At 47.6% G+C, this 15,274-nt stretch overlaps 1 protein-coding gene across 1 annotated transcript in view; it reads right to left on the bottom strand.

The window, feature by feature from the left end:
• Positions 1-15,066, bottom strand: part of LOC124545897 (jmjC domain-containing histone demethylation protein 1-like) — a 48,673-nt gene extending 33,607 nt beyond the window's left edge. Inside the window, exons 1-2 of the mRNA XM_047124856.1 lie at positions 15,022-15,066; positions 12,392-12,777 (exon numbers count right to left, since the gene is read on the bottom strand). Coding sequence (XP_046980812.1) covers positions 12,392-12,777; positions 15,022-15,066 — 431 coding nt within the window. The remainder of the gene's footprint in view (positions 1-12,391; positions 12,778-15,021) is intronic.
• Between the last annotated feature and the right edge of the window lie 208 nt (positions 15,067-15,274).

Genomic DNA, 15,274 nt, shown 5'->3' with positions numbered 1-15,274 from the left:
AGATCGCGCCATTCAGCATCCCAAAGCGCGAAAACTTTGTGGCGGAAGACTGCTCGCAAATCAGTCTCCAGGAGGCCAATGTCCAGAGTTGGTTCACTGGTGGCCTGTTTGGCCAGGCGGTCAACATGTTCACTGCCCGGGGTACCGACATGACCAGGGATCCACACAAAGACCACAGAGCGGCCGCAACGGGCAAGAGTATGGAGGGAGCCCTGGAGAGCCATCACCAGATGAGAGTGAGGGAAACACTGGTCAATAGCTTGTAAAGTGCTCAGGGAGTCGCTACAAATAAAGAATGACTCACCTGAGCAGGAGCGGATATACTCTAGGGCACGAAAGATGGTGACCAGCTCAACAGTGAAAACGCTGGAGACAGCCGGCAATGAGTGTTGTTCGTAATGGTCCCCTAGAGTACGAGCATAACCGGCACGACCAGCAACCATCGAACCGTCAGTGTAAACAATGCCAGAGCCCTGATACGTGGCAAGGATGGAAAGAAAGCGGTGGAGGAAGGCCTCTGGAGGGACTGAGTCCTTCGGGCCCTGTGCCGATTGGAGCTGAAGGCATGGGCGGGGCACACACCACGTGGGTGTACACAGGGGGGGGGAGCCGGAAAGGCGGTGGAAGAGGGAAAATCCCAAGCCCGGAGAGAAGCTATCTGACGTGGACCGCGATCGTTCAGCCCGCCCAGGGCCGACGTTCTGGGAGATGGATGACCGACTGAGGGAACAGGAGACGATAATTAGGATGCCTGGGCAAGCTACAAACATGTGTAGCATTTGCAGCCAGTAAACGTTGGCACCGTAACCGCAATGGAGGGACACCTGCCTCCACAAGTATGCTGTCCACAGGGCTGGTCCGGAAAGCTCCAGTGGCAAGTCGGGTCCCACTGTCAAGGATTGGGTCCAGCACCCGCAACGCAGAAGGGGATGCTGAATCATAAGCCAGGCTCCCATAATCCAGATGGGACTGGATTAACGCCTGGTAGAGCCGTAAGAGGGTAGATTGGTCGGCGCCCCTGCTGGTGTGGCTCAAGCATCGCAGAGCATTAAAATGCCGCCAACACATCTGTTTAAGCTGCCGAATATGTGGGAGCCAAGTCAACCAGGCATCAGAAACCACACCCAAAAACCGATGTGTCTCTACCACAGCAAGAAGTTCGCCGGCAAGATAAAGCCACGGCTCAGCGTGAACCATGCGTGGCCAGCAGAAATGCACAACACAGGTCTTGGAAGGCGAAAACTGGAAGACGAAAACTGGAAGCCATGCACTACAGCCCGAGACTGCACCTTGCGGATAGCGTTCTGCGGCTGACGTTCGGCAGCTGCAATGCAATTAAAAACAGGCAGACACTTAAGACAGATCCCTGTAGTACCCCATTCTCCTGAACTCAGGGGGAACTATGGGAGGCCACGACTTGCACGCGGAAGGTACAACGCGACAGAAAATTTCGTATGAAAATCGGCAGCGGACCCCGAAGACCCCAACAATGAAGCGTAGAGAGCATGTAATGGCGCCATGTCATATTGTACGCCTTCCGCATGTCAAAAAAGACAGTGATGAGGTGCTGACGGTGGGCAAAGGCTGTACAGATGGCTGACTCCAGGCTCACCAGAGTGTCGGTGGCAAAGCGGCCTTTACAGAACCCACCCTGAGACGGAGCCAGAAGGCCCCAAGACTCGAGTACCCAACTCAAATGCCAGCTCACCACGTGTTCGAGCAACTTGCAAAGAATGTTGGTGAGGCTAATGGGGCGGTAGCTGTCCACCTCCAATGGGTTCTTGCTAGGTTTCAAAATGGGGATAACAATGCTTTCCCGCCATTGCGACGGAAACTCACTCTCGACCCAGATACGGTTGTAAAGGTCGAGGAGGCGTAGCTGGCAGTCCACTGAGAGGTGTTTGAGCATCTGACAGTGGATGCGATCTGGCCCGGGAGCTGTATCAGGGCAAGTTGCTAGGGCACTGTGGAATTCCCACTCACTGAATGGAACATTGTAGGAATCGGGATGGCAGGTGTGAAATGAAAGGCTCCGACGTTCCAATCGCTCTTTAATAGAGCAGAAGGCCAGTGGGTAATTCACAGAAGCAGAACTGAGAGCAAATTGGTCTGCTAAGCGGTTTGCTATTATGTCAGGGTCAGTACAAACTGCCCCTTTCAGTGACGGCGCAGGGACGCTGACAGGGGTCAGATAGCCATAGAGGCGACTAATCTTGGCCCAAACCTGCGATGGAGAGATATGGAGGCCAATGGTGGAGACATACCGTTCCCAGCACCCCCGCTTGTGTTGGCGAATGATGCGGTGGGCCCACACAGGGAGCTGTTTGAAGGCGATGAGGTTTTTTAATGAGGGATGCCTCTTGTAACGCTGGAGCACCCGCCTGTGATCTTTAATCACCACGGCGATCACAGGCGACCACCAAAGCACAGACCTCCACCGAGGGGACCCAGAAGAACGGGGAATGGCAGATTCTGTGGCAGTAATGATGCCAGTGGTGACCGAGTGAACCACCGCATCAATGGCTTCATTAGAAAGAGGCTCAATAGTGACAATGGAGGAGAACAAGTCCCAGTCAGCCTTATTCATAGCACATCTGCAATGGTGCCCAGAAGAGTGACGCTGTGGCAGTGGCAGAAAGATCGGAAAGTGGTCACTACCACACAGGTCGTCAAGCACACTCCATTGGACAGATGGTAAGAGGCTAGGGCTGCAGATTGAAAGGTCTATATGGCTGAGTATGTGCCATGCGTCACACTGAAATGTGTGAAGGCACCATCATTTACAATGGAAAGGTTGAGCTGTGCCAATACACGCTCAATGGTGCTGCCTCTGCCTGTTGCCACTGATACACCCCACAGAGGGTTATGGGTGTTGAAGTCGCCAAGTAACAGGAAAGGTGGCGGCAATTGGGCTATCAACGCAGCCAGGACATGCTGCGGAACATCACCGTCTGGTGGGAGATATAGGCTGCAGACAGTAACAGCCTGAGGCGTCCACACCTGAACAGCAACAGCCTCTAAAGGTGTTTGTAGAGGGACAGACACGCTGTGAAGAGAGTGAAGGACATAGATGCAGACGCCACCAGATACCCTTTCATAAGCTGTCCGGTTCTTATAATAACCCCGATAGCCAAGGATGGCGGGGGTTCGCATCGCTGGAAACCAAGTTTCTTGAAGGCAATGCAGAAGAAAGGGTGAAGGCTGAGAAGTTGTCAGAGCTCAGCAAGATGGTGGAAGAAACCGCTGCAGTTCCACTGGAGGATGACATTGTCCATGGCTGAGAAGGGCGTGAAGGGACCGAGGAGGCAAATTAAGTTGCTGGGCCACCTGCCACCACCGATCGAGTACCGACAGGAGCGACATCCATCACGGCCGAGGGACCGGAGAGATTGAGGTCCTCAGCGGACGCGAGAATCTCCACCTCATCCTCAGATGCAGAGCTTGTAGGCAGTGGTGGAGTAGGTGCCACGGCAGGTGCCTTGGTCTTAGGGGTTTTCAATTTCGATTTCTCCCGCTGTTCCTTTGGTTGCCCTTGCTGGGAGGGCTTTTTTGAGTCAGTCTCCGGGACCAAAGCTTGACGACCAGCGACCTGTGGCTTCTTCAGCCACTGGTGGGTGTCTGCTGTGCCGCTGGTACGAACCTGAGAAGGGAGTGACCCAAGGGATCCCTTCCAAGCGAGAGTAGCCAAAGAAGACTTATGCTTCTCCAGCTTAGAAGTGCGGACTGGTGTCCCCGGTGGTTGGTGGGGCGCAGCTCCCGAGGTAGGTGGTGCGGGAGCAACAGAGAGAGAAGTGGCCCTCACCGTCAAGGGGGCAGGCGTGGTCCTTCAGCTCTGAGTGCTGATGGTATGTGGTGCAGCTATGGGAACTGTAGCAGGAGTGACTGTGGCGGCGTAAGATGACATCACGCATACTGGACGAAGTCGTTCAAATTTCCGCTTGGCCTCAGTGTAGGTCAGTCGATCCAGGGTCTTGTATTCCATTATTTTCCGTTCCTTCTGTAGAATCTTACAGTCCAGTGAGCAAGGGAGATAGTGCTCTCCGCAGTTGACACAGATGGGAGGTGGGGCACATGGAGCATCAGGATGTGATGGTCGACCACAATCACAACATGAGGCTGGAAGCACAGCGGGAAGATATATGGCCGAACTTCCAACACTTGAAGCACTGCATCGAGGGAGGGATATATGGCTTGACGTCACTACAGTAGACCATCACCTTGACCTTCTCAGGTAATGTGTCACCCTCAAAGGCCAAGATGAAGGCACCGGTGGCAACTTGATGATTCCTTGGACCCCAGGGGATGCGCCAGACGAAATGGACACCTCATTGCTCTAAGTTGGCACGCAGCTCGTCATCGGACTGTAAAAGAAGATCTCTGTGGAAAACAATGCCCTGGACCATATTTAAGCTTTCATGTGGGGTGATAGTAACAGAAACATTCCCAACTTCATACAAGCGAGCGAGGCTCTTGACTGGACAGAGGATGCTGTTTTTATCAAGACTGACCCTGACCACATTTTGGACAAGCCCTCCACCTCCCCAAACTTGTCCTCTAAATGCTCTACAAAGAACTGAGGCTTCACAGACACAAAGGATTCGCCATCAGCTCTGGTACAGACAAGATATCGGGGCAAATACATTTAACTGTCATTCACAGCCTTTCGTTCCTCCGACGGTGTGGCCAGGGAGGCGAACGATTTGGGGTCATACACATTAGCTTTAAAGTGAGCCCTCGAACACTTAGATACTGCTGGTGGCTGGCCACCAGCAAGAGAAGATGTGCCATGCTTCATTGTGTGTCATCTGCCCTGATACCACCTACTCCGACCAAGGCCCTCTCCATGGGCATCACCCAGCCACAGCAAGGGCCACCTGGCAGGATGGCCATTGCTGGGAGTACTGATGCCCCATGGAGATGGGTATCTACTCCTTGGCATACGTGGGGAGTTGAGGGCGCAGGCATCAGTAGAGCGATCCCTGTGTTGTCAGGGGGCTACAACCAACAGGGTACATGGTGGCCTCACCACAACGGACTGGCCACCGTGCTGGATTTTAGGTGACATGTAGTCCATGGTCGCCGTCAGTGCAGAAAGTGGCGCTGCACATCGCATGGTAGAAAGTGCATGCAGGAACGTATCCATGCCCAAGAGATGGAGAGCGGGCAGGACTGCAATGCAACGACAAATAATCTGGCGAAATGTCTCAATGCAAGATGGACACCATGCATCAAGTAAGGCGCCCTTCCCCAATCAGCTCGCTCTACGGAAGAATTTTGAGATATGGAGGTCAAACCCGACGGGGGACCATCACAGAAGGGCCGAAACATTTGAGACTCCTTTTAGTCGCTTCTTACGACAGGCAGGAATACCGCGGGCCTATTCTGACCCCCAAACCCACAGGGGGGAAACTGCAGTAGTCTCCTTGATTGTGTACAGATAGTAATACTGAGAGCAGTAGTGCAACAGATGTCATTCCACTTTAGGGCAAAGAGATTTTTGATTTGTACCTGCACATATGCACCTGGGTTCAAGAATGGAAATGGAGTGGGGCTAGTATCTGCCCCTCAAGTCAAATGGTCAGCCAGTCCATTCCCTGGGATGCCCACATTACTTGGGACCCAAAGAAGGAAAACTGAGCAGGCAACATGGACAAGGGCAGAGGGAAGGTTGTAGATAGCAGAGACCAAACAGTGACAAGAGTAGCCTTCAGGCTGTTCATCGACTCGCTACATATCAAAACACCATGGCGGGAGGCCTGAATAACAAAATGGAGGGCTATGTTAATGGCTAGCAGCTCTGCTGTGAACACACTAAGATCCCAGCAGTAGATGGTGTTCTATGCCAGCAAGAGACAAAAGTATTCTAGGACCATCAGTGTAGAAGATGATAGCACCCTGGAAATCTTCAAGGATGGAACGTGCAAGGCGACAGAATATCATAGTGGTGACAGACACCTTACGACCGTGGAGTAGGTCAGTTCTAATCTATGGTCTAGGCACCACCCAAGTGGAAGGGAGGGGGGATGGAGGAAATACACGGGGCACATTCCAGCAAGTGGAGATGGACAGAGTGAACTGAGATGCATTCCAACTGGCAATATCACCCGAGGGCAAGCATCAGGAGGGATATGTACCTCATTTGCAAACAGCAAGGGGTACATGGGATGGTCAAGGAATCGTCGAATGGCAATTATGTAAGAAACCAGGAGTTGGCTCCATTGTATTTTTAGATGGGGCAGCCCCACTTCTGCAAGGAGACGGTCGACAGGCTAGTGCAAAAGGCACCTAGAGCCAGATACATCTCATAATGATGAATGGGGTCAAGCAATTTCAGAGTGGAATGAGCCACTGAGTCATAAGCCTGATTAACATAATAGTATGGAATATGGGGCAGCCACATCAGCCTTTTTATCAAAAATAAGGCCCAAGAAACTCAACTGTGCAACAACATATATGCGCTGCTTATCTAAATAAAGTTCACAATTTGGGTGTACTGTGTGTTTATGGCAAAAATGCATAGCCCGCATTTTGGAGGGAGAAAACGAAGCCATGGGGAAGGGCCCACACAGAGGTCTGTCAGATGGTGCCTTGGAGCTGGTGTTCTGCAGGCGCTACTGAGTGGGAGCTGCTCCAGATGCAAAATTGTCTACCTACAATGCCAGGATAACCAGAGGCCCAACAGAGATTACAAAGCCCACAGATGGCTACAAGGAACGGAGTGACGTTTACACCGGAGCCCTGTGGGACACTGTTCTCCTGGATCTAAAGGGACCTGAATGAAGTGCCAACTAACCCAGAAGAGCCATTGGGACAAAAACTCTGATAAAAATCTGAAGGCAGCTGCAAAAGTCCCAGTCATGGAGGGTAACTAAAATGTGACAGTGCAAAATTATGTGTGCCTTATGTAGGTCAAAGAAGACCGTGGCAAGGTGTCAGCATTTAGCAAAATGAGTGTCAGATTGCTGTTTCCAATTTGAGTAAATAGTCAGTTGTTGCTCTTCCTTCCTGGAAGCCACACTGATATGGGATCAAAAGGCCCTGAGATTCGAGTACCCAACATAATCTGAAGCTAACCATCCTCTCAAGTAGTTTACAAAGTTTGTCAGGCTAATTGGTTGGTAGCTGTCTAGAGATGTAGAGATGTTGGGTTCTTCCCAGGCTTAAGTATTGGGATAACTGTGCTGTCTCGCCATTGCAAGGGAAAGACACACCACGAGCCAAATGTGGTTGAAGACCCTGAGTACATGTTGCCTCTGGGTAACATCCAAGTGTTGGACCATCTGGTTGTGGACGGAATCTGGGCCTAAGGCCAAGTCATGTGAAGAGGTAAGAGCCTGCAAGAATTCCCATTCAATGAAGGGTTCATTATAGACTTCAGCAAAGTGGGGGTTGAAACAGGAGGCTTCTTCAATTCCTCATTTCTGTTGGAGAAAGGTAGCAGGATAGTAAGAGGACCCCAATGCTGTTGCAAAGTGTGCTGCGAGGTATTCTGCAAGGACCAGTGGATCAGTGCACAGAGCACCCCGTAGGATATGACCTTGGACAGCTGATTGCCACTGGCAGCCCAGGAGGCTGTGGAGCTTGGACCAAACCTGTGATCAGGCATATGAGGAAACATAGCTCTCCCAGCATTCCTTTTCACTCTGTTTAAAAAGTTAACAGGCCTTAGAACAGAGACACTTGAAAGCAATAAGGTTACTCTGTGGAGGGTGTCGCTTAAATCGTTGCAGTGCCCATTGGCAGTCCTGGATAGTGACTGCTACATCCTTGCCCCACCATGTTACCAGTTGATGTGAGCACCTGGGGATAGGGGGAGTAGCAGTGTGCGCAGCTTGAAGAATAGTGTCAGACATCTTGCACAACCACCTCAATGCAATTAGAGAGGGGTATCCAAGTGCACATCAGACATTATAAAGGCCATCTGGCTCTGCGGAATGGCCAACATGAAGGCCTTCTGGCTGGTGGTGGCAGGGGGTTGGGTTGGGTTGGGTTGGTTTAAAAGACGTGGGGAGGGGGGGGGGGGGACCAAACAGCGAGGTCATCGGTCCTTTGTTCCCAGTAAAATAATTACACAAGGGAAAAAAGAAAAAGGAGACATACAGGACAATAACAGGAGAAAGGGAGAACCAGAAAAATGACAGGACAACCAACACTACTATGGGGAAAAAAAACCACAGAGAGATGCAAGAAATAGGTAGAAGGGGTGAAAACAAGAGAGCAGTCGACCATGGCTGGCCGACCACAAGAACAAAAAGGAAAAGATAGTAACTCCACGACACATTAAAACATCCACCTTAAAAGCATTAGAGTGCAGAACACAAATGGATAGAGGACATGTGCTAAAACTTATATAGAATGATAAAACCCACTATCATGTATAAAATGTAAAACTAAATTAGCCAATTAGGCGTTTTCAGCAAAACTTAATGGCAACGAGTCTGGCAACTGAAGAGTCCATCACAGGGCAGCCAAACAAGGACAGCTCACCAAGATATGGGCCACTGTTGGCCAGGCGCCGCACCGACACTGAGGTGGGTCATCACGGCGCAGGAGGTAGCCGTGTATCACCCAAGCCAGCCACTCTGCAACACATTAAAACCTCCACCCTAAAAGCACTAGGGTGGAGGACATGGAGGGACAAAGGACATGCGCTAAAACCAACATAAAAGTATAAAACCCACACTCACAGACAAAATGTAAAACTAAAGCTGCTGTAGAGGCATTGTCGCCCAACACCAAAGGCAGGGTGCTGGGAAAATTTAAAGTCTGCTGCAGAGCAGTTAAAAGTGGGCAGTCCAGCAAGAGGTGGATGACTCATTTGGGAGCCACAGCAACACTGAGGTGGGTCATCGCAATGGAGTAGGTAACCTTGTGTTAGCCATGTATGGCCAATGTGGAGCCAGCAGAGGACAACTGATTCCCTGCAAGAGGCCAGCATGGAAGATTTCCACACATTCATAGTCTCCTTAATGACACGCAGCTTGTTGTGCATGCTGTTATGCCATTCCATCTCCCAAAGCTGGAAAACCCATCAGTGTAAGACAGAACGTAGGTCAGCTTCGGAAATGCCTACCTCCAGAAGCAGTTTCCGCATCGCCTGTTTGGCCAGCCCGTCAGCAAGTTCGTTACCGGGGATTACGACGTGTCCTGGGGTTCACACAAACACCACGGAACAGCGGGACTGTTCCAGGACACAGATGGACTCCTGAATAGACACTACCAGATGGAGGAGAGGGTAGCACTGGTAGATAGGTTGTAGGCTGTTCAATGAGTTGGTACACAGGAGAAATGACTTGCCAGGGCATGAGCGGATGTACTCAAGAGCACGAGATATGGCTGCAAGCTCTGCAGTGAAAACACTGCAGCCAACTGGCAAGGAGTGCTGCTCAATATGTCCTCTATAAACATATGCGATGCCTACGTGACCATCAGCCATTGGAGCCGTCAGTGTAAACCACTCCAGAGCAACGGAACACATCACATCAAGAATCGAGAGGAAGTGATAGTGCAGATCAGCAGGGTTAACGGGGACCTTAAGGCCACGCAAAAGGTCCAGATAACGATGCGGGCGAGGCGTACACCATGGAGGCGTACGTGAACGGACCACAAGTAAAGGTGGAAAAGGGAAGGACACCAGTTCGGAGAGAAGGGACCGCACGTGAACCGCAATCGTTAGCCCCAAACTGGGCCGCCGATGCAGGTGATGGACTGCCATGGGCGGGAAAAGGAGACGGTAATTTGGATGCTCAGGGGAACTATGAATGTGTGATGCGTAACTGGCAAGCAGTTGGACATGTCTGATCTGCCGTGGAGGGACGCCAGCCTCCACCAGTACACCGGTCACCAGACTCGTCCTAAAAGCTCCTGTTGCTAATCAAACCCCACAGTGGTGCACAGAGTCAAGTAAATGCAGTGCTGAAGGCACTGCTGAACCATAAGCCACACTCCCATAGTCAATTCGGGATTGGACAAGGGCTCTATAGAGCTGCATCAGTGTACATTGCTCTGCGCCCCAAATGGTGTTGCTCAGGCAATGGAGGGCATTGAGGTGCTGCCAACACTTCTGCTTAAGCTGACAAAGATGAGGGAGTCAAGTCAATTGAGTGTCAAAAACCACTCCTAGGAATTGATATGTCTCCACTAATGTGGGTGGATCCTCATTAAGATAAAGAGCGGGTTCCGGATGAATGGTACGACACCGACAGAAGTGCACGACACACGACTTTGCGGCTTAAAACTGGAAGCCGTGGGTTAGAGCCCGTGACTGCGCCTTGTGGATGGCTCCCTGGAGGCGCCACTCAGCAACAACAGTAGTGGAGCGACAGTACGAGATGCAGAAGTCGTCTGCATACAGAGAGGGTGAGACAGAGGGCCCGACAGCTGCTGCTAGACCATTAATGGCCACTAAAAATAGAGAGACACTCAATACAGAGCCCTACGGGACTCCATTCTCCTGGATATGGATGGAATTATGGGAGTCTCCAACTTGGACACAGAAAGTACAGAGCGACAGGAAGTTTTGGATAAAAATCGGGAGTAGTCCCCAGAGCGACTCAATTCAATAGTCCCTTGCATTGACACCCTTTTTTTTCCTGTTAGCGAGGTATGACTAACCATTTTACAGCACTGCCCGTGACACCATAGAATTCTAATTTATTTAAAAGGATGTTGTGGTTCACACAATTAAATGCCTTTGACAAATCACAGAAAATAACTGCTGCATGTAATTTGTTGTTTAATGAATTAAATACAGTTTCACTGTAGGTGTAAATAGCCTTCTCGATATCAGAACCCTTCAGAAATCCAAACTGTGTTCTTGATAATATGTTATTTGTGGTCAGATGGTTGAAAAGCTGCCTGTACATCACTTTTTCTAAAATTTTTGAGAATGCTGGCAAAAGCAAAATTGGTCTGTAGTTTGATGGCATCTATTTATCCCCTTTCTTGAATAGAGGCTGAACATCTGCATATTTTAGCCAGTCAGGAAATGTCCCAGTTATAATTGGTTACACAAGTAACTTAGAATTGTACTAAACTCACAAGAACATGCCTTAATTAACTTTGTTGATATTTCATCGTAACCACTAGAATGCTTTGTTTTTAAAGATTTTATTATGGAAGTTATTTCTTTTGGTGAAGTGAGTGACATATTCATGTACTTGAAGCTATTTGTAAAGGCTAGTTTCAGATATTCAAGGGCATTATGAACTGATCCTGACAATCCCATTCTATCAGTAATGGATATAAAGTACTTGTTAAATAGATTTGCCACACTATGCCCATCGGTTTCTAATGTGTCATCTATCCTTAATGCTATTTGCTCCTGTTCCTTTCTGGTTCTACCAGTCTCCTCTTTCACCATATCCCATATTGTTTTTATTTTGTTCCCTGACATTGCTATTTTCTTCTCATAGTGCATTTGTTTAGATGTCTGAATTACTTTAATATTATACAGTATTCCTTGTACTTAGCTAAATCATCAGCATTGGAGCTATTTTTGGTCAACATATACACTTTCCTTTTTGTATTACAGGAAATCTTTATTCTTTGTGCAATCCATTGTTTTATTATAGACTTCTGTTTAATTGGAGTAACTTTTAGAGGAAAACAGTTTTCAAACATGGTACTGACAGGATCACACACTTGATTGCACTGCAGTTAAGCAGTCATTCCTCCAAGCCAGACAAATTGTACAGCTAGAAAAAAACACCCATGTTATACGATGGAAACTAATTTCATCAAGTGCTCCACAGTGGTCTGCAGAGTATGGATGTGGACGAAATGCAGCAATTATTTCTGCTACATCATGTGCAATGACAGTTTTCTTTTCCTAGTGTAAATTCAAATACTTAGTATTAAAAATACTGAGCTGCAGGTGACAGTCAAGAGTTTGCAGAGTCACGATACATCGCTGTTGGCAAAGGAAAGGAAGTGCCACAAACTACTAGAATATGTTGCTCATAAAACTTGCTGAAATGCACACCACACTGCACCTTCCACAGTCATCCTGCCTTATCCATTACAGTGAGAACTGCAAACTTTGGGATAGTTACGGGAGAGCTACAGGCAGATTTAAACAATGAGTTTGAACCATGTAGTACGTACCCACTAAAAACAAAATTGTTTTCTTTTATCTCAGTGCAGCAAACAATGTTAATATTTTTAGGTAATATCAAGGCTAAGATAACATGCATCACAGCATTCCACTGCTAATTGCTCTGTCCTTATCTTTCTATCTACCCCAGGTGCTGACTTTTGTTTATTTTCTACAAGCTTTTGTAGATGAAGAGAATGCTGGTTGCTTAAGCTTGTTCACCACATTCATTCTAAAAATGTTATGTCATCTCAAATTCTAGAACACTGTCATTAATGACTAGCTTTCACCACATACCTGAAAACTTTTACAAGCACAGTTGGATGCAATACAGGGTCCGTAACAGGTGCAGCAACTGGTGGTGAAGGTGCGGGTCGAACTACATGGGTAGGTCCGCGTAACTGCTTTGTTGAGCCTGCCACAAGCTCACGTGCCAACTTTGAGCTGATAGAAAGCGAAAGTGAGGCCTGAGGTGTGATGGACTGTGAAGGGGATGGCTGATCCACCCCACCTGATGTCGACCCGTGTCCTCTTCTACCACTTCTGCTACCGCTCCCGCCGCCGCCACTACCTGCATCTTGCGATTCACCTTTTGAGGTAGACAGCTGAGAGTTCCCTCCTGTGTCAGGTCCTCCTTCCCTCTTTTCTCTATCTCGGTGTCCTTCACCCTTTGATGCCTCTTCCTGCAAGAAGATATTACACTAAATGCCACATTTATAAGCACCATCAAACTGAGGTAGGTTAAATGCAAAATTTTACATCATTATTCCCAATCTTTGCAAATTAAAGAGGGGGAGAAGTTATGAAAAAAATTGTCTATATTACTGACAGTGTTACCTTGTTCCATCCAACCCATCCGCCTTACCCTGTATTAACTTTTCTGAATAGAATACGATCACACATCTCAATAATCAAACTTGGATGCACACAAATAAGCAGCAGTATGTTATGCAGTTGTGTGCACATACTGCTTTATTCCATTCTTTCCTTGGTAGGTAAGACAGCATAGAAAAGAGGCTGGCAAACACTAACCAATCAATCCAAAAATAAGCTGCTTTGACCATCACCTACGGCAACCACAATACTTGTGCAAAATCATTACAGGGTGTATATCTGAGATTCTTTCACCTCCCTCATTAGTCCTCGTACCTGACAAAGGAAGATGCTAAGGGACTGTACTAGCTGGGTTTGGATCTAGGAGATTAACTTTCTGCAGGTGACAAAGTGGTGTGCACGTTACGAGATGTACATGAAAATATCTATCACCATCACCATTTTACTCCGTGTTTCACAGCATAAAAACCAGCCGTTCTTTCTTCTGGTAACGGACAATTCTGGTGCTTGCTACACATGGAAGCACTTTCTCCTTCTGACAAAATGCCTGAGGTATTGACTACTGCAAAAAAGACCCACGAGTCAGGAGGGACTACTTCACCTGATGGAACTGGGGATGGGCTGATCTGACCTGACCTGACCTGATCTTCCTGCAAGACAACTTGGAGTTGTGTACAAATGACGAGACTGGTTGACACAGAGCCTCAGTGTTTTATGGACGATGGAAATTCTCACAGAAATAGTCATGTCAGGAAAGACTCGGTACATTTGAGGCGGGGGGATTCCATGAGGGATATGGATGAGATGCTAATGGTAGCTGCTGAATGCACTGGAAGCAGCAGGCTGCAAGTGTTGGTTCACGTTACAGCAAAGATGCTTGTCACCAGGATTCAAGGCCACACTTCACTGACTTTTGAGCCCAGCTTAAGTGGTGAAGACAGCTGCTCACAAACCCAAAGTTGAAACAGAGTTTGCAAGTTACAAGGTCACACCCAGGACTGACAGCATTCTCTCATTTTGACATAATCTGTCAATTCTATGAATATATTTGATGCAGATTTCTAGTCCGCATTATCAGGTGCAGTTTTTCCAACCCCCTTGACTAGGGCAGGTGTCCATTACACAATGTAAGCAGCTCCTCTGGTAGCAAAATTTGAGATAATCTGGACGAAGATAAGGATGAAACATGGGTCACATGCAGTAACTTGTTTCTGTTCCCCAGCAGCATCAAATATTGGAGCACTAGAACACTACAGATTAAGTATTAAAATACCATGTGTACATTTTTTGAATGTTGAATTAAGTCGGGTGATGCTAAGGGGAATTAGATTAGGAAATGAGACACTTGAAAGTAGTAAAGGAGGTTTGCTATTTGGGGAGCAAAATAACTGATGATGGTCGAAGTAGAGAGGATATAAAATGTAGACTGGCAATGGCAAGTAAAGCGTTTCTGAAGAGGAATTTGTTAACATCGAGTATAGATTTAAGTGTCAGGAAGTCATTTCTGAAAGTATTTGTATGGAGTGTAGCCATGTATGGAAGTGAAACATGGACGATAAATAGTTTGAACAAGAAGAGAATAGAAGCTTTCAAAATGTGGTGCTACAGAAGAATGCTGAAGATTAGATGGGTAGATCACGTAGCTAATGAGGAGGTATTGAACAGAATTGGGGAGAAGAGGAGTTTGTGGCACAACTTGACAAGAAGAAGGGACCGGTTGGTAGGACATGTTCTGAGGCATCAAGGGATCACAAATTTAGCATTGGAGGGCAGCGTGGAGGGTAAAAATCGTAGAGGGAGACCAAGAGATGAATACACTAAGCAGATTCAGAAGGATGTAGGTTGCAGTAAGTACTGGGAGATGAAGAAGCTTGCACAGGATTGAGTAGTATGGAGAGCTGCATCAAACCAGTCTCAGGACTGAAGACAACATTTTTTGATTATGCTTTGTTGATAGTGGCAGACACTAACATTTAGAAACAGAGTGAAGAATGAAATTTCTTGGGGCCACTATAAATATATTTTGAAAATTATCTATCAGTCGATTAGCTAACCTATTTGCAATGGAAATAATGTATCGATTTAGAACATACTTCCTCAAACTTTTTGATCCAGCCAGTGTAGGGACAGAAATCCATGATTACAAAAATCATTCTACATTACAAGTCATTGGAGTTTATAGAGAAAGGTAGTTAAATATGTTTAACAAGGGTGATAAATTAACTTTGAACAGCTTGAGAAGTTAATTGCGAACATTCATCTTTAGTGGTGATATTAACAGTCTACGGCTTAATGTAGTCTCTTGGCAAACAGGCAACTCCACATTTTTCAATATTCAGAAAGCAT

The sequence above is a fragment of the Schistocerca americana genome, chromosome 8, assembly GCF_021461395.2.
Source record: "Schistocerca americana isolate TAMUIC-IGC-003095 chromosome 8, iqSchAmer2.1, whole genome shotgun sequence".
In the NCBI taxonomy this organism is placed as follows: domain Eukaryota; kingdom Metazoa; phylum Arthropoda; class Insecta; order Orthoptera; family Acrididae; genus Schistocerca; species Schistocerca americana.
This window is presented reverse-complemented; position numbering and strand designations above follow the sequence as displayed.